The 18,633-nt window shown below is 46.3% G+C and overlaps 1 protein-coding gene across 7 annotated transcripts in view; it reads right to left on the bottom strand.

Moving 5' to 3' along the window:
• ARSG (arylsulfatase G) overlaps nt 1–18,633 on the bottom strand; it is a 126,062-nt gene that overhangs the window by 4,953 nt on the left and 102,476 nt on the right. For 6 of the 7 annotated variants that reach the window (XM_053568045.1, XM_053568046.1, XM_053568047.1 and 3 more), the window contains exons 9-11: nt 18,411–18,519; nt 9,941–10,061; nt 5,408–5,498 (exon numbers count right to left, since the gene is read on the bottom strand). In XM_053568045.1, coding sequence (XP_053424020.1) covers nt 5,408–5,498; nt 9,941–10,061; nt 18,411–18,519 — 321 coding nt within the window. The remainder of the gene's footprint in view (nt 1–5,407; nt 5,499–9,940; nt 10,062–18,410; nt 18,520–18,633) is intronic. The other variant, XM_053568050.1, reaches the window with a different exon arrangement.

Here is an 18,633-nt window from a genome sequence, read left to right as displayed (position 1 = left end):
TAGAGTGCTGTAGTATCACAGCTCACAGCAACCTCAAACTCATGGGCTCAAGCAATCCTCTTGCCTCAGCCTCCCAAGTAGCTCTGAGTACAAGCATTCACCACAATGCCCGGCTATTTTTAGAGACAAAGTCTCACTCTAGCTCAGGCTTCTCTCAAACTTCTGAGCTCAGGCAATCCACCCGCCTCAGCCTCCCAGAGTGCTAGGATTACAGGTGTGAGCCACTACACCCAGCCTTGACAGTCTGTCTTAAAACACACACACACACACAAAAAACCTGTTAGAACTAATAAACAAACTCAGCAGGATACCAGGATACCAAATCAACACAGAAAAATCAGTTGCATTTCTATAAACTAACAATGAATGAGTAATCTGAGAAGGAAATTACAAAAATAATTCCATTAACAATGGCATCAAAAAAGAATAAATTAGGAATTAACCTAACAAAAAAGTGAAAGACTTGTACGATGAAAACCATAAAACACTGCTGAAAGAAATCAAAGTAGATGGAATTCTTTCCTACTTATAACTTGGAATTTTTTGTCTTTTATCCTTTTTGTTGTTGTTTGTTTTTTGTTTTATTAAATCATGGTTGTGTCCATTAATGCAATCATTGGGGCACAAAGTGCTGGTTTTATATACCATTTAAAATATTTTCATCAAACTGGTTAATACAGCCTTCACTGCATTTTCTTAGTTATTGTGTTAAGACATTTATATTCTACACTTAGTAAATTTAACATGTACCCTTGTAAAATGCACCATAGGTATGGTCCCACCAATTGCCTTCCCTCCACTGATCCTCCCCCTTCCCCTCCCATCCCCTCCCTTTCCTCTCCTCTTTCCCCTTCTTCTTGGGCTATATATATATATGAAAGCTATAAATTGGTTTCAAGGTAGGGCTGAGGACATTGGATACTTTTTCTTCTATTCTTGAGATACTTTGCTAAGACGAATATGTTCCAGCTCCATCCATGTAAACATGGAAGAGGTAAAGTCTCCATCTTTTTAAAGGCTACATAATATTCCATGGTGTACATATATAACAATTTATTAATCTATTCATGGGTTGATGGGCACTGGGCTTCTTCCATGACTTAGCAATTATGAACTGGGTGGCAATAAACATTCTGGTACAAATATCTTTGTTATAAAGCAATTTTTGGTCTTCTAGATATATACCTAGTAGAGGAGTTGCAGGATCAAATGGCAGGTCTATTTTTAGATCCCTAAGTGATCTCCAAACATCTTTCTAAAAGGAACGCATTAGTTTGCATTCCCACCAGCAGTGCAGAAGTGTTCCCTTTTCTCCACATCCACGCCAACATCTTTGGTTTGGGGATTTTGTGATGTGGGCTAATCTTACTGGGGTTAAGTGATATCTCAAAGTAGTTTTAATTTGCATTTCTCTATTTCTCTGATGATTAAGGATGATGAGCATTTTTTCATGTGTCTGTATGCCATGCACCTGTCTTCTTCAGAGAAGTTTCTCTTCAAGTCCCTTGCCCACCCTGAGATGGGATCACTTGTTCTTTTCTTGCTAATATGTTTGAGTTCTCTGTGGATTCTGGTTATTAAACCTTTGTCAAAGACATACCTGCAAATATCTTCTCCCATTCTGAGGGCTGTCTGCTTGCTTTACTTACTGTGTTTGTGGCTGTGCAGAAGATTTTTAGTTTGACCAGATCCCAGTAATGTTTTTTTGGTGTTGCTTCAATTGCCCAGGGGTCCTCCTCATAAAATATTCACCCAAGCCGATTTCTTCAAGTGCTTTTCCTGCACTTTCTTCTAGTATTTTTATAGTTTCATGTCTTAAGTTTAAATCTTTAATCCAGTGAGAGTCTTAGTTAATGGTGAAAGGTATGGGTCCAGTTTCACTCTTCTACAGATTGCCAGCCAGTTCACCCAGCACTATTTGTTAAATAGGGAATCTTTTCCCCACTGAATGTTTTTAATTGGCTTATCGAAGATCAAATAATGGTTAAGTAGCTGGGTTCATCTCTTGGTTCTCTATTCTGTTCCATACATCTACCTCTCTGTTTTTGTGCCAGTACCATGCAGTTTTGATCACTATCAATTTATAGTATAATCTGAGGTCTGGTAGTGTGATTCCTTCTGCTTTGTTTTTATTTCTGGATAATGTCTTAGCCATTCGAAGTTTTTTCTGATTCCATATAAAATGAAGTATTATTTTTTCGAGATCTTTAAAGTATTAACAGTGGAGCTTTAATAGGAATTGCATTAAAATTGTATATTGCTTTGGGTAATATGGACATTTTAACTACCCTGTTTTCCCGAAAATAAGACAGTGTCTTATTTTAAGGTGTGCTCCCAAAGATGCACTAGGTCTTATTTTCAGGGGATGTCTTATCTTTCCTGTAAGTAGGTCTTATTTTCGGAGGATGTCTTATTTTCGGGAAAATGGGGTATGTTGATTCTTTCCAGCCATAAGCATGTTATGTTTTTCCATTTGTTAACATCTTCAGCTATTTCTTTTCTTAGAGTTTCATAGTTCTCTTTACAACGATCTTTCATGTCCTTTATTAGGTAAACTCCCAAATATTTCCTCTTCTTTGGCACTACTGTGAAATGAATAGAGTCCTTGACTGTTGTTGGTATATATAAAGCTTGACTATTGTTGGTATATATAAAGGCTACAGATTTATGAGTTGTCTTTTATCGTTTTTAAAAAACAAAAAATAAAGAAATTAAAGAAGATGGAAATAATGGAAATACATCCCATGTTCATGGATTGGAAGACTTCATAATGTTAAAATATTAATACTACCCAAAGTGATCTACAGACTTAATGCAATCTTTATAAAAATCCCAATGAAAGCTTTGCAGAAACAGAAAAACCCATCCTAAAGTTCAGGTGGAATCTCAAGAGACTTAGAATAACTAAACTAATCTTGAAAAACAACAAAGCTGAAGGACTCACACTTCCTGATTTCAAAACTTACTATTATATAAAGCTACAGTAATCAAAACAGTTTGGTACTGGTGCAAAGACAGATATAAACTAATGGAATAGAAAAGAAATCCTAGAAATAATCCCTCATGGATATGATCAAAGGATTTTTTTACCGAGGGCACCAAGATGATTCATTCAATGAGGAAAGACAGTCTTTTCCACAAATGGTGCTGAGAAAATGGGATTTCCACATGTAAAAGAATGAAGTGAAACCTTTACCTACCACCACATACAAAACTTAACTCAAAGTGGATCAAAGACCTAAACATAAGATCTAAAACAATAAAACTCTTAGAAGAAAACACAGGGCAAAATTGGATTTGGCGAATAGTTTCACAAGTGAGTTCAATCGAATATGAAAGAAATGATACCACGCTTATACAAATCTGTTCAGATGATAGAGGAGAAGGGAGCACTTCCAAACTCATTTTTTGATATCTGCAAAACTCTGATACCAAACTCTGACATAGACATTAAAAGAAAGGAAAAGTATAGACAAAATCTTAAGAAATCAAATCCATCAAGATATAGAAAGAATAATACATCAGGACTAAGTGGGGCTTATGCAGGAATGCAAAGTTGGCTTAACATTTGAAAAATCCATCAATGGACTTCACAGCATTAAGAGGTACATATGCAGGCGTACATATTTATAAAAACTCACCCTAATTGCACATTTTAGATCTATGCACTGTGTGTAAAGTTTAACTTAATGACTTTAAAAAATAAAAGAAGGAAAACCAATAAGGTGCTTTAATTCTAGCCACACACCAAAACAGACTGGTTATCTTTTAAGGCTACCCCTTGCTTGATCATAACATCATAGCCTCATCACAGAAGAACACATTTTTCTCTAATCTAATGTATGAAATAGTAGGCGTCAATTTATTAAGCTTATCCAAAAGCAGTCATCAATAATTAGGATGCAAATTCTAAAAGTTCGGGGGTAGGGGATGAGGGAGGAATCAGAACATATCTGTGTTTCATCCTATTCACAATTTTCCTCTGATAACTTGAAAGTTCAGCGTTCCCACCCTGAGTCTACTAGAATTTTGGTGACTCCTCAGAAGAACAGACCTCCCGTGGGTATTAGAATTCCTATCTGATCATGATCATTTTAAATAGCCCTATTACTTCATAGTAACATTTATGATTCCAATATTGTGGTGCCAAGGCCTTTCTGGCAGGGTCACTACTTCGGAAATTAACTCAACCTGGAGGTCCCATACCTTTCAGATAATGTAATATAAGGACTCTAAAAGCATAACAAATATCTGACTGTTTTGTGTTTTAGGTTTCAGAGAATCAAAGGTTCTTACAACATTTTTTAATATCCCCTGAGTCATGAACTCAAAGAACGTGTTTGGTTTTTAACGCCACGTTTTCTTGGGATCACTTATTTACGCTCAGGGAAAATAATTTTTGTTTTTTATTAGATAGTTCTTTGAAAAGCTCCCATACTAAATAACTGAATCAGATTGGAATCTGCATTAGGTCACAGCTTTTTCTTTTCTATTTTTTATTTTTCATTCATTAAAAAAACTTAGGTCCCGACTAAGTGTGCCAAGTACTTGGAGACAAGGAAGACTGCAGAGCTTACGAGTTCTGCATTTAGAGAGCTTAAAACTAGTAGAGAAAAGAAAACGGGACAGAAGTGATGAACATAAATGGCAGAATGAGACAGATACCTGCCTATCACAGGCAGGTAGGATAGAGTTCTCCAAATCCTACCCAGCTGGGAAGAGGGAGTTGTATTCATCAAAGTGGGATTTCACTGGGGGCCTTGAAAACTGAGAAGGATTTTAATACGGGAGGCCAAGGAAGAGAGGACTTGCTCTTGGAGAATTAGGCTGGGGAGACAGAAGGATGCAGGAGTGAGAGTCCAAATTCAGCTGGCAGCAAGAATCCATTGGAAGCTTTTGAGGACCATCCTGATCCAGTGTGACATTTCTAAAATATACATTTAAGGCAGTCACAGAGGGAACCACGAAGCAGATGGATATCTGTCAATCTGCTGAATAGATTTTTAAAGTCTATTTCTTGAGACAGTCCATTGTCAAGTAAATTATACTTTGAATTTAAAATATCTCCAGGCTTCCATTTAAAGTCCAGGCAACCTGGCATTTAAAGCATAGCGGACGCAATGAAACATCCCTATGAAAAGGAACTCAATAAATGTGCAGAGAGCCTGAGCTTGCTGTAAATTTAGCTGAAAAGTAGTAGAAGGACCTTATTTGAGTATGGGTGGGTCCAGAGGGCCTCTTTTGGGCCCTGTGACAGGCCTGGGTTTGGGGATGGCACCGTCAAGAGGTGCTGAGAGCTCCCCAGAGAAAGGCAGCCCGCACTTGCTCCCCGAGGCCTGAGTGAGAGCCCAAGGGGCTACCATCAAGTGTGGATGCAGGAGGCAGGGCTCGGCGGGCTCTCGCTCACCCGTCACGTAGAAGGCCTTGTAATGCTCCAGGCGGACAGTCTGCAGGGCTCCGAACTCTCCTGCTGCCCCGCTGTTGGGGTGGAACAGCACCTGAGGAAAGGTGGTAGGGCTTACTAGCAAGCAAGCCATGGGAGATGCCTCCTGAAAAGCACTGCTTTCTCTGTCAGGGTTTATGCTCCCTCCCCTGCCCCAGACACACCCTGGCAGATAGGAGCCTCTAGTCCACACCAGCCACGGCCCAGAGGCTCTGTGAAGTAGTTATTTTGCTAGTTAATTAATCAGAGTGAGTTACAACTCCAGACCAGTGGGCAAAAGGTCTTGCCGGGTAGAAGCTCAGATTTCTAGCTATGTCATTTGCAGGGTCCAGTGCAAAATGAGAATCAGGGATCCCTTGTTCACGAAGCAAACATTTCATAAAGACCACGACAGAGCTTTAAACCAAGCAAAGCAGACTTCCAAGTGTGGAACCCTGAGCGGCAGCATAGGTCACATGCCTACGAGGCTGCCCTGCCTGCACCCCACCCCTCAGGGCAGGATGGGGCTGGGGACTTTGCATGTTCTACAGATATTCCCAGAGATTCTGATCCAGGTGACCATAAGATCTCTTTGAAAAACAGCTTCTTCAGTATCAAGTCCATTTTCCGACTCCCCCATGAGCAAGGGTGGTGTAAGAAGGCATCCTTGATTTCCCTGGAACGGGGCATAGCCCAGCCTCTGAACACAGACACCCACTCCTATGACTCAGCCCTACTGTACTGAGGAAATCCTTCCTCCTTGGGCCATAGATAAAAAACATCACCTAAAGAATGGAAATACCTAATTCAGGATTCCCAAGGGAAGGATTGGATAGAAAATAAAAGGCCAGTGTCCTTTATAGGTTCATGGGTTTGGGCTAAAAGCATGAGATGGCCCTGGTATGAATCACGAGTGTATATATGGCTGGAAAGGCGCTTATGTGATTCAGAGTTTCCATGGGGCTTTAAAAAAATGAGAAACATCTGTTAGAACAGTAAACAGCTGTCCCCCACAAATTTCACAGTTCTGAGAGGATGCCACCAAGGTGGGGCTCCCCCCACACCTGCTGTTTCCGGGCCCTGCAAATACCCTCAGTGCTTGTGATGACAGCAGGCTCCTTCCAAACAGGAAAAGAAGTTATAACCGAAAACCCTCACTTCTTCCATCACAGCAGAAAGCCAAGCCTCTCACCGCAGGAGACCGTTACGCTTCCTCCTCGAGAGGGCAGGAAGTGGGAGACTTGGAAACCCTATTGTCAACTGATCGCTCAGACATCCCAAAGACAGGAGGCCAGGCTTTGCCACTTCAGACCCTTGATCTCACTGGAGTCTTGGCAGCAGAAATCCCATAAGGGTGGGCTGCCCTCTCCAGACTATTTATTTGGCATTACCAGAGGCAACTGCCAAAATCCAAGAGGATGCAAAACCATGTGACGGCTCTTTCTCAGAAATGTGGATGATACGGGAGAACGCATGTATGCATTTTTTCCCCTTGAGCGCACTGGTTATGGTTTCTTACTTATATCAACATGGGAAGTAGGCTGGCAAATTGACATATGAATGCAGGCCTCCAGATGCCTGGTCCAAATTTCAAAGATGACTTTCTCTTCTGCAAACTTCTTGTGCCTTCCTGGTCGCCTTTCTTACTAGTGTTTTTGTCGCTTTATTTTATTGTTTTGTTTCTTAAGAACGCGAGTGTCCCCTTATGTTAGGCTGCGAAGGCCGGTGCTTCCTAGCATCCCCAGATGGGCTCCTTGGTCCCATCAGGTGGGGGTGCACAGCTCCCAGTCTGGATGACACCCTCTGCCAGCAGCTCTGGGTGACAGCTCTCACCACTAGGGGCCTCCCTAAGAGAAGTGATCATGGTGTTCCCCAACACGAAAGCCCAGCCTCTGCTTCCTTGGTGTGTGGCCTCCAGGGGGGGTGCCAGGAATTTAAGGAGCCATAGCAGTCCCACCCTGGCTGGGCTAGACAGATGCACAGCTGTTAGGGGAAGCTTTTCTTTCTTGACATTCTGGGGACCTGGTCATGACAACCTGGGACCGAGACCTGACTTGACCAGTGGTGATGCTGTAACCTTCAGCTTCCATCTAGGAGTCAGGAAAGCAAAAGGTGGGACCACTTGGTTTGAACCTGTACAACACGACCTTCCTGACTCTCAGCTCCCTCCTATGGGCTTCACTCCCTCCACAGAAACCCACTAGAGGCAGGAGGATGAGCAAGAAAGAATCTGCAGCATGGGGTCAGCTGCTATTGGTCTTGACCTCAGACATAACGTCCTAGAGGTCCAGAGTGGAGCCAGTAGCCCATTATTTGCATTCCACTTCTCAACTGATTTGCATAATAGGGAAGAACCCAATTGCTGAGAAGCATTTACATATTATTTTGAGCTGACTATCTAGGAATTACTTTGAGCTTCTAGAAACTAAAATGGTTTTCTAAACCAACCCATATTGGAATCCTTATAAGTCCTGGATGTATCTGTGTTTATCTAAATAAACATAAGTACACAAAGTATGTACGTGCACAGACATACGCACACATCTCCAGACAGGTACACGTGTATGCAGATATATGCATGTATGTCAGTGAAGACGTGTGTGTGTGTGTGTGTGTGTGCACACGTGGACATGTGTATGTATGTATGTGCGGTCGTGAAGGTGTGTTTAGATGCATGAGTGTAGTATGTGCAGACACATGCATGCATACATTCGTATTCTTACCTGCTGGCCCCTCCAATAGCTGTTCAAAACTTGAGACAATTTGCTCTTGTCTCTTTAGTCCTGTTACTGTGCTCTGATAGAAGGGACTGAGCCACCTAAACTCAGGGCTCACAACCATCCAGAGACTCTTCGCTCAAGTATCTTTGCCAGCACTGCAGGGATCTAGTGCCGTGGAGCCCAGGTGCGGCCCAAGGTGACAGCCTGCGTGCTCTTACCCCTGAACATACCATCAGCAGCTTCCTGCCAGCAGTAAGTGTGGCTGTTGGATGTGGTTAGGGAGCAAACTGGCCCGACTCCAACTATCACACTTCTCTGCAACCACATTGTGACCTGGTTCTCCAACCTGGCTCTGGGGGCCGCCCCTGCTGGGCACCAGTTAGGACGGGGCCTCGCGAGTCTGTGCAAGGCTGTGACTAGAGAAAGCAAGAGAGCACTCCTGCCTGGGAACGGAAGTCAGCACGCGAAGGAGCTGGCTTCCACAGGCAGGACCAGCAACGTCAAGGAGGCCGCAGTCCTTGAAGCACTTCCTAGTGACCCCAATTATTCTATTAGTAGCCATGGTAATAAACACTCGGCAGCACCTCTGCACTGACGTCTGCAGCAACCCCCCAGGGTCGCATGCTGCGAACTTCCAGCTTAAAGGCGGAAACCACCTTCCTGCTTCGCTGCTGGGTAGAAGAGGTAGGCCTGGGGTAGCGGGTGGGGTCCTGCCGCTCCCAGGTGTAGCTATTCCAGGGAAAGGCAGCACTTCCAGAGACGACCTTTCAGACCTCATTGACAACCTGCAAAAACTGTATTCATGTGCACAGAAGCACCGATGGCCTCTTGAGGACCTATGTTCTGATTTCCTGGGGGAGGCTGGGTGGGAAGGGTGGCTTCAATAATCACCAACTGCAGTGCACTGCACATATGAGTCACTTCCATGTGACCCTTAGTAAAGACATAAATAGACCCTTTGAAGTGTGGGTCCCTCACTGAGGAGCGGTATGCTGGCAGGGCCTTGCAAAGGGGACTGACTCCACGCTCCTCCAGCCTCCCAGCCTCCTCCTGCTTCCTCTTCCTTTTGGAGAAAGGAAAACACATGGAAATGACAGGGAAAGGCCATGAGGCTGGACATTTCCTGGCTGTCATTGCTGTTGAGTGCAAAGAGGGGACACTGAGGGGGCGAAGCTGGGAAGAGGAAGCCCAAAGCCAGTGTGGGGGGCTGCCTGGTCAAAAGCAGGCTGCAGAGCATGTGCTGAGCACTCTGGAGCCTGGGGAATGTTGGGGTGTGAAGACGTGGCTGGCCTGCTGTCTGAGAGGTCTTTCATCCATTCATTCATTTCTTCATCCAATGTGCATGGACCAAATGCAGGCTGGAGCTGTCGGGTGCACTGAGAATTCAGCGGTGAAGCTGACAGCTGAGATCCCTGCCTGCAGGAAGCTTCCATTCTAGAAGGGGAGCCTCACAGCAGATAAGTCGTGAACACTCCTCAGCCATCTCCTCCAACAAAAACGCGCTGGGTGCCAACGTCAAATGAAACGCACGTGGGGCAAAAAATTGTCCATTACAGGGAATAAGCACCCAGGCACACCCATCCTGAGCCAAATTGTTCGATACAAATCGAACAATTGATTACAATTGACAATTGACAATTTATTGATTACAGGAGGGGAGGGGTGGAAAGGGAGGTTCATGCCAAAGGACTCACCTTTCAGAGGTTTCTTACAGTGGGACTGAACTGGCCACTTGCACCCATCTTCTGAGGATGGTTCTGTGGATGCAAAGGTGAGGCCACACACCTCCTCCACTTACCCTGTGCCCAGCCTCTGACTGGCCAAAGAGCACCTCGGAGATGTCCACACCATCAAAGTGCCGGTCTTGGGGCAAGCTGGCCTGGGCCAGGGCTACCACCGTGGGGAAGATGTCCAGGACGCTGCAGAAAGAACAAGACCAGGATGGCCCCAGCCCTTCCGACTCCCTCCCTGGCCTGTGGTGTCACTGCCCACCTGAACTAGCCCCGAGCAAGCGCAAACAGCCTCCTACACATTCCACCCTCTCTATCCGCCTGTCTTTCCTTCTGGTTCCACCTCGATTTCTGCTCTTACGAGAGGCAAAATGGGATGGTAATGCCTGAGCTCAGATCCCAGCTCTGCCACCTAACTTCTCAATTCCCTCAGTTACCTTAGTCTCTAAAATGGGTATGATAATACAGTAGCACCAACCTTGTCCCAGGGAGATACATTCCAAGACCCTCAGGTACTGTGGATAGTACCGAACACAACTACCTCTATCAGAACACGTTTCTATTCATGGCTTCCACCCACAAACGCCTTTTCCATTTTAACTGACTACTTATCACACACTGTGGCCGTAACTTTGCAGTTCATTTTTTTGTTTGTTTGGTTTTTTTTTTTTTTTTTTTTGCAGTTTTTGGTTGGGGCTGGTTTTGAACCCGCCACCTCCAGTATGTGGGGCTGGCACCCTATTCCTGTGAGCCACAGGTGCCGCTCCATAACTTTGCAGTTTTAGGTGCCACAAAAAACTAGCATAAACTTTATTTCCTTTTTCGTCACTTCACAGATAGATCTGTTCTTGCCATGAATCTCGGCAACCTCAGCATACAACCTTTTTCTTTCCTTTTGAAGTCAAGAACTTTCACTTTTTCACTTAAAGGAAGCACTTGAAAGGCTTGTCTCTGACACACTTGCGTGGCCAGCATCCCTACTTTTGCATGTTGAGGCCATTCTTAAGTAAAAATAAGCATCACTTAAACATAAGCACTGTGATCCTAGCTGTCAATCTGATAATCTAGAAGGCCCCTAACTGGCCACGGAGCAGGTAGCAGGTACAGCATGGATCAGCCAGGCAAAGGGATGATACATGCTGGACGAGATAGGATCAAATTTCATCACGCTACTCAGAGCGGAGGGCAATGTAAAATGTCTGAATTGTTCATTTCTGGAATTTTCCATTTAATATGTTCAAACCTCAGTTAACAAGCGATTGAACTGTGGAAAGCAGAACTATGGATAAGGCCTGCCTCAGAGGGTGGTTGTGCGGAGGAAGCACAGAGCTGAGGCACCGAGAGGCCGGCCCCACAGCGGAAAGAGCACGCTACGTGTCTGCGTTGTAACTATTCACAGGAGCACCCATACACGCCCATCTAAGAACTAAGGGGTTCTACCTGTCACCAGCCGGCCACGCCCACTTGGTGAGAGGGAACTGTGACAGGTGTCTGCAAAGGAATGTTCACCTCGTTGTTCATCACCTGGGTCTCCGTATTATAAAAATGCCGTCTCTGTTTAGAATGTCACGATATGGAAACATAGCACCCCCTTTATTTTAGCTCTTTTTGCCCATTACAAAATGGTGAATGTTTGTGGTAGAAAAAAATGAGAACATTCAGAAATATATAGATATAGATATAGATATAGATATAGATATAAAACACGGACACAGTCCATCACCCTAAGGCAGTCATCGTTAACATTCGGGGGGATTTTATCCATGTGATTTTTTTTTTTTTAAGTGATGTGGTCCAATCTCACTTAACCTGACAACGTAGCTCCTCCAGCCTCCTGTGCTCACCTGGAGAAAGCACTTCAGCAGGAACAGAGAGACTGCCTCACAAAATTTGGGTATTTTGACCCTCCAGATGGCACACTGAAATTCGATCCCCAGCTTCGGAAGTGGGGCCAGAAGAGAGGTCTTTGGGTCAGAGGGCGGGTTCCTCATGAATGGCTTGGTCCCTCCCTATGGTAATAAGGGAGTTGTTGCTCTGTTCCCAGGAGAGCTGATTGTTAAAATTGCCTGGCACCTCCCTCCCTCTCTCTCTTTTTCTCTCCCTCTCTCACTCCATGCTCCCGTTTGCTCTTTGCCATGTGTGAAGGCATCTGGAGTCCCCAGCCAGAAGCAGCTGCTGGCGCCATGCTTCTTGTATAGCCTGAAGAACTATGACTCAAATAAACCTCTTTTCTTATGAACCTACCCAGGCCCAAGTATTCCTTTATAGCAACACAAACAGACTAAGACACTGGCCTTTCAACAGAGCTGTTTATCTGAGGGCCAGACCAACTCTGAGTACATGGGGATTGCTGGAGCCAGCAGGGCTGGGCCAGGGGGAAGCTGAACTTGCCCAAGACAGAACCCCTGCATCACTGAGGCTGGGCGAGCAGTAGACCCCACCCTGAGGTCTTGGCAGGGGTCTCTGCCCTCTAGGGGAGCTACAGAAGGGACTTGCCCTGTGGCTCTGCCTACGACCCCAGAGTCTGTGCACTGACTACAGTACAGAGTGTTTGTGTTTGCCTTCAGCTTTTGTAACTGGCGGCTTATCTCTTAAGATACGTGCCCCAGGGACCTGGCATCCCACACGGACGCAAAGTGAAGGAATGCAGAGTCAGCACTCCCAAAGCACAGAACAGTCCAGAAACCTGTCCGGAGTCCAAGGTTCCTGCCACAAACCGGAAAGCAAAGAAGACCACAAAGCAGTCTGAAAAGGCCGCAGTGGTTTGGGGCTGTTTGTTCGAGTTTTCTCTAAATTGCGCCCCTATGAGAGATGAGCATCACAGATGGGTCAAATCAGTGAGAAAGAGAAACAAGATCTGTGTGAAGAGTCTGGAAAGCATTGTGCACTTTCTTTTTTCCATCGTATTTTACCCCCTGTCCTGAGGTTTCGCATCCTAATTACATAGCACTGAGTCGAATGTTCACGGTATCCTAGCATCTCAGAGTTGGGCAGCAGCCTCAGAGGCTCCCGGTGCACCCGGGGCATAGAGAGAACCACTTGCCCGGGAGAAAAGCATCGGCACACCCAGCAGTGACTCAGGCTGCTCGAGGCAGTGTGGTACGCACAGCACCGGCAAGCTCAGGCTGCAAAAAGTCCTTCCTTGAGTAATGGAGAAAGCCCAACCACTGAGGTTCGCCCTGGAAGGGGGAGATGTCCCCTGGCCACACGGCTCCAGGCCATCCCAGGGCTGGGCCCCTGTCTAGATGTGAACACGGAGGAAGGCAATGAAGGGTACCCCAGCTACTCCAAGCCTCAAACCCCACCTAAGACGTTGGCCCTGAGGGCCTTTGAAAACCATGGAGAAAGAGACAAAAAAACAACTGCGCTTTCAGGTCTCGCCATTCATCTCAGTGCTTGGCTGTGGGCAGAGCGGCATTCCAATTTTCATGAGACCTGGGCACTTTTGCCCTGTGGGTCTCCTCCTCCAGTAAAAAGCAAATATATTAAAAATTCTATTTTATGACTGCAGCAATGTCAAGATGAATATATATAGTACACATATATATATTCTATACATAAGAATACAAATAAGGATGGCACCCATAGCTCAGTGGTTAGGGCGCTGGCCACATACACCAGGGCTGGCAGGTTTGAACCCGGCCCAGGCCTGCTAAACAACATTGACAACGGCAACAAAAAAATAGCCAGGCATTGTGGAGGGCGCCTGTAGTCCCAGCTACTTGGGAGGCTGAGGCAAGAGAATCGCTGAAGCCCAAGAGTTGGAGGTTGCTGTGAACTGTGACACCATGGTGCTTTACCAAGGGTGAAAGCTTGAGACCCTGTCTCAAAAAAAAAAAGAATAAAAATAAGGTCTGACAATTAAGTTTGTGAACTCATCCTAGAAAAAGTGCTACATACCTCATTGCTGAATATCACTATGGTCACCTTTGAAGTAGTCCCCTTGGAGAGCTATACACTGATGCCAGCACCTAGTCTACCCTTCAAAGCAATTTTGGAACTCTTTTTCTGAAACATCCATCAGAGCTGTTGTTGTATAGCACATAAAAACACACAACAATAATGAACACCACTCAGCAAGACACTTCTACAGGTTGACACAAACACAGCTGTGAGACACTGGTATACCAAGGTTATGAACCTTACTGATTTGTCTGTACAGTGCTGCCAACATAAGCACACAGTGGCAAATTCACAAACTTAATTGTAAGACCATGTATCACAATAGTTCTAATGATCATTCCAGAAAACAAGTTCCTCTAAAGAGTGGGCTAGTCACTGGCATGGATGCATAGCTTCCCAAGGGGAGTACTGTAAGGGTGACTGGTGATATTCAGCAATGAGGTATGGTAGCTCCTTTTCTAGGGCGAGTTCCTGAACTTCATCATCAGACCTCATATTAAGCCATTTTATCCCAACAAAAGTCCTTTGTTTCTTTTGATTTTAAGAAACTAAAATTTTCCTAAGTCTCCTGGGTCCTGGCACTGTGCCCTGTGGAGAAGAGGACCCAGCTTCTGAAGGGAGGAAACACCACTTCAGTCAGCTTTGTGGTTATAGTAGGGGCAGTTAGGAGCCTCCTCTCATGCAGGGAGAGGGCTGAGATCACTCTGCAGAAGGGCACAAAAGGCTGTCCTCAATGTGGGCAAGGTGACATCTTTACAAGTTTCTTTGCCCCTATGAAAATATTTTCTTTTTTCTTCAGGTGGCCCAACCGTAGCAAGTGTGCATACTTGTGTTTGCATTCAAGGCATTAGGAAACAAGGATGGGAATGGAGATCTTGCAACAGGACGAGGGTGCAGAAAGGCCTTGCCAGCTGGGCCCCAGGTGTGCAGGCTGGGGAGGAAGCACAGGGACCACAGAGGAAGAACTCGGGCTTCAGGAGCATGAGGATGGACGTTAGAGTCCCACGCTGGGTGCTCCTGGGGTGTGTGCATCCTGGGGGTAAGGGATGGAGAAGGGGATCTCCTAGAGGCTGAGGACACCTCTACCTGGGGAAAAGGTGCAACTGGTCTGAGGATAGAAGTGAGAAGAGGGAGGAATTGCTCAGCAATGCAGTGGAGGTGGTTGGACCTGGACAGAGGGGCAGTGTTTGGGTTCCCTCCCTTCCAACTGAAAGCAAGGAGAGCAGAATTTCCTCCAGTGGGAAAATAGGAATTGTCCCTAGGACATGGGAGCAGTTCTTCTTAAACACTAAGTTGTAAGTTTTTCTCTGCATTTAGTTTTGTTTCCTGCAGTGTTATTCCCTGTCGTGATCCCCAGGCAATGCTAGGTACCCACTCCTTCCCGGTCAAAGCCACACCCAGGGGCTGCTGCTCTGGCGGCCTCTCTCCACCCACAGGTACCTGCTGGAGGCCAACATGGCCCCAACAACAGTGATTTCAGGGAGAGCAGGGGTCCCACAGCGTCAGGGGATGCCTCTCAGCAAACTGCGCTGCCCCACACAGGGGAGAGAGAGCTGCCAGGAATGGGGCTGGGACTCAGACCACCTCCCTTCCTCCCAGGCAAGAGGAGGAACCTGGAAAGGGGACCTGTGATTAGGCCCTGCCCTGCGGTGACATTGACATGATGGTGGCTGCTATTTCCAAGGCCCGCTCTACACCTCCAGATAGGCCAGGACCAGCGGAATTCCCCTTCCACATACCCGACTGTCTTGCAATATCTTCAAAGAACCACGAGGTAGTCCAGGGGATTATCTGTTCTCCTGGCTAAACAGTAACTTCAGCTGCTTTCCAAATGACATTGTTTTGGGTCCTTTTTACCATTCTGGTTGCCTCATACCTGCCCTAGTTCATCTCTGAAAGCTCAGTCCTTGTTCTGAGCAGAGATGGGGCCTCCAGTTCAGATACAGAGCAGGCCCTTCTTCCTCTTGTATCTGGCTAAGAGAAATTACAATGCAGCGGTTCTCAGGCAGTGTAAGTTCGCTCTCCCAGGGGACATTTGGTGCTGGATGGAGACATTTTGATTATCACAACTAGTGGGTAAGTTGGCAACTAGCAGGTGGGGACCAGGGCTGCTACTAAATACCCAACAATGCACAGGACAGTTCTCCACAGCAGAGAATGCTCCTGCCCCAAATGCTGACAATGCCAAGGTTGAAAAACCCCACGTTCAAGTTTTTGGTTAAAACTCACAAGTCTTTCTCACGTGTGCTGGCAGAGACAAGTCAGCTCCTAAACAGCAGGAGCGTTCTCTCTGATATGCTCATGATTACTACTCCTCTCATCCCTGGGGCAGCGCTGGACCCATGGTTGGACACAACAATAAATATCTGTTGGATAAATGAATTTTCCTTGTTCTGTAATTGTGTCATCAGGCTTTAGGGGCAGACCACACACAAGACCTTTCTTTAATCTTATTAAAGATTATGAATATGAACATCGGCTGTCTCTAAACCACCACCAGTGAGATTAGTGTGTGCTCCCCCACCCCCTCCCACACACACCCTATTTTACTTTTCAATAGTCACGTGAGTGTTATATCCACTTGACTACTCCCTGATGCCAGTAATTCCACAGGGCCACTGGAACATAGGTTTAAGGGATTCAGGCCTTAGCACTCAGTGGCTTGAGGGAGTTATTTCGGATCTGAAAAAAGATCTTTATGGCACTGAGGAATAAAGTTCTAGGATGGGTGATAAGAAGTCTAGGTGGTGATGTTGGGCTGGGCGCCCAAGAACATGAACATTAGTTTCTTGAATATTGATCATAACACATTCTCCACAGAGCTGAGCTGGAGGCCATTGTGGGAATGGTAACAGACATGGTGGCCTCTCTGGGCAGTAAGGAAGCTGTGCTCAAGTCTGCTTCGCAGGCAGAAACAGCAAGGGGATGAGTTTACATAGACAAAACTGTCCAGCTGCTATTTGACTATTTAACTGCAAAGAATATCCTACAAGATGCTAATATGGTGTGCTGATATTGTTCTGCTAAAATTCCAGAGGCCCTCAGGCAAATGCGACCTTGTACCAAGAACTCTCTCCTCCTTTGGTCCCCAAACTGTCTCCTCAGTCAGCTGTCCCCCATACGGCCCTAAATGATCAGCAAGATGATGCAATATTGACTGTAGGAGCAAACACCAGTCTCCAATGAGAAGCGCCCACTTGGTGTCCCATGCTGTAACTTGAGAGATTGCTGAGTTATCTGTGCGTTGCACAGCCCAACCCGTGAACATTTGGCCCCTCTCGATAAGCACTTTGACTACACCAAGTCAGCCCTATAAAAAGCAGACTGCCTGGCCCTCTTCCCAGGCAGCCTGACATCAAAGATTCCAGGCTGTGCGTTTGTTGTCACACCTGCCAGTACCCGCTGACAGCACGCCCCCTCCTGACTGTACAGGGCTGACCCAGAGTTCCTGGGGGCCTGCGGGCTGCCAGGGAGGATGCCCACCCGACACACACTTTGGCCATCAGGGCTATTTACCTTTTCATTTCCCCACTGCTTGAGTGTCTCCCCATCTTCCTTATTGACCCTGGCAAGGGGGAAGGTACCGATGAAGGTCACGTCCCTCTGCCGGGTTGTGCTCCTAATGCCAGAACCCATTAGCTAAAGGCTCAGAAGCTTTTGAACTAAGAACTGATCTTTAACCAGACCAGACCTCTGAGCACATGAACAAGTGTGGCTTCTATGGAGGTTGCCCTTGTTAGTGAATACAAGGCAGGACTCCAGAGAGGAAATCTCTGTCTGAATTCACAGGACATGCCCATTATAGGCTGGGCGCTCAGGAGGCTGATGCAGGAGCATCGCTGGGGCTAAGAGTTCCAGACCAACCTGGGAAACATAGTGAGATGCCATTTCTCCTAAAAAAAAAAAAAAGTCCCCTTTATAAGGCATGGTTTTCCATAACTGCAAAGGCATTGCTTTCAAACTGACACACCACAGCCAAAGTTTTTGTCAAGGAGACAGCCTCCTCGAGCTGCCTCAATATGGAGGTTAAGAGTAAAGATGAGATGGCACATTTACAGGGGTCCCTCCAAGAAAGGAAGAATGCAGAGACTCGCCTTTTTGTGGAAGCTTCTTTGCCAGGGGTAGCAAAAATGTCCTTCCCAAAGGAGTCATTCCTTCCCTGGGGCCTGGTAAGATTACCTCGCTTGTCCCTCTTCCCCAGGGCAAGTGGACATCCAGACGCTTTCCTTTGGTTGCCAGAGACATGCTGGCTTCCCACAGCCACCCCGGGACACCTGCCTTAACCCCAGGGATGGCATAATTAAGGCTTAAATGGTCTATTCCTCCTTGTCAGCTTGGCCCAGGCTGAGGAGGTTGATGCCCTCACGCCCACTGTCCTCCTTTTGCCTCTAATTTCTCTCCAGCAGATAGATCCAGGACTCAAGCTGATGGATGTGAAACCACCTCCAACCCCTCTAGCCACTTCCCCCAGAGGATGTTTTAAGTCCCCGTCACTATTACTTTAACTAGTACATGAAATTGCCTTTAGGCAAATCCGCACCGCTACAATCAGAGGTCGAGAGCCTCAGGAAACACCTGGCTTCCACCACCACTCGCTCCAGACCCCAACATCTCAGGGTACTACAGGTCTCGTACCTCAACAAGGCAGTGCTGGTGACATTGACTGGGACTCTGCCGGGCCAGTAAGCCAGTGCCGGGACCCGGTGCCCGCCTTCCCAAGTAGTCTGCTTGGCTGGGCTTCCCCCTGTGGGAGGAAGGGAGGCAGTGGGTTCATCCACAGTGATTAAGTTCCAGATGCTTGTTCAGCTAAGCACTAGTCTCTGGGAGAACGGTCCCTCTTTGAGAGTTTCCAAAAATC

Source organism: Nycticebus coucang, chromosome 18 (genome assembly GCF_027406575.1).
Source record: "Nycticebus coucang isolate mNycCou1 chromosome 18, mNycCou1.pri, whole genome shotgun sequence".
Classification (NCBI taxonomy): Eukaryota; Metazoa; Chordata; class Mammalia; order Primates; family Lorisidae; genus Nycticebus; species Nycticebus coucang.
The sequence above is the reverse complement of the archived record's forward strand: the minus strand, read 5'-3'. Positions and strand labels throughout refer to the sequence as shown.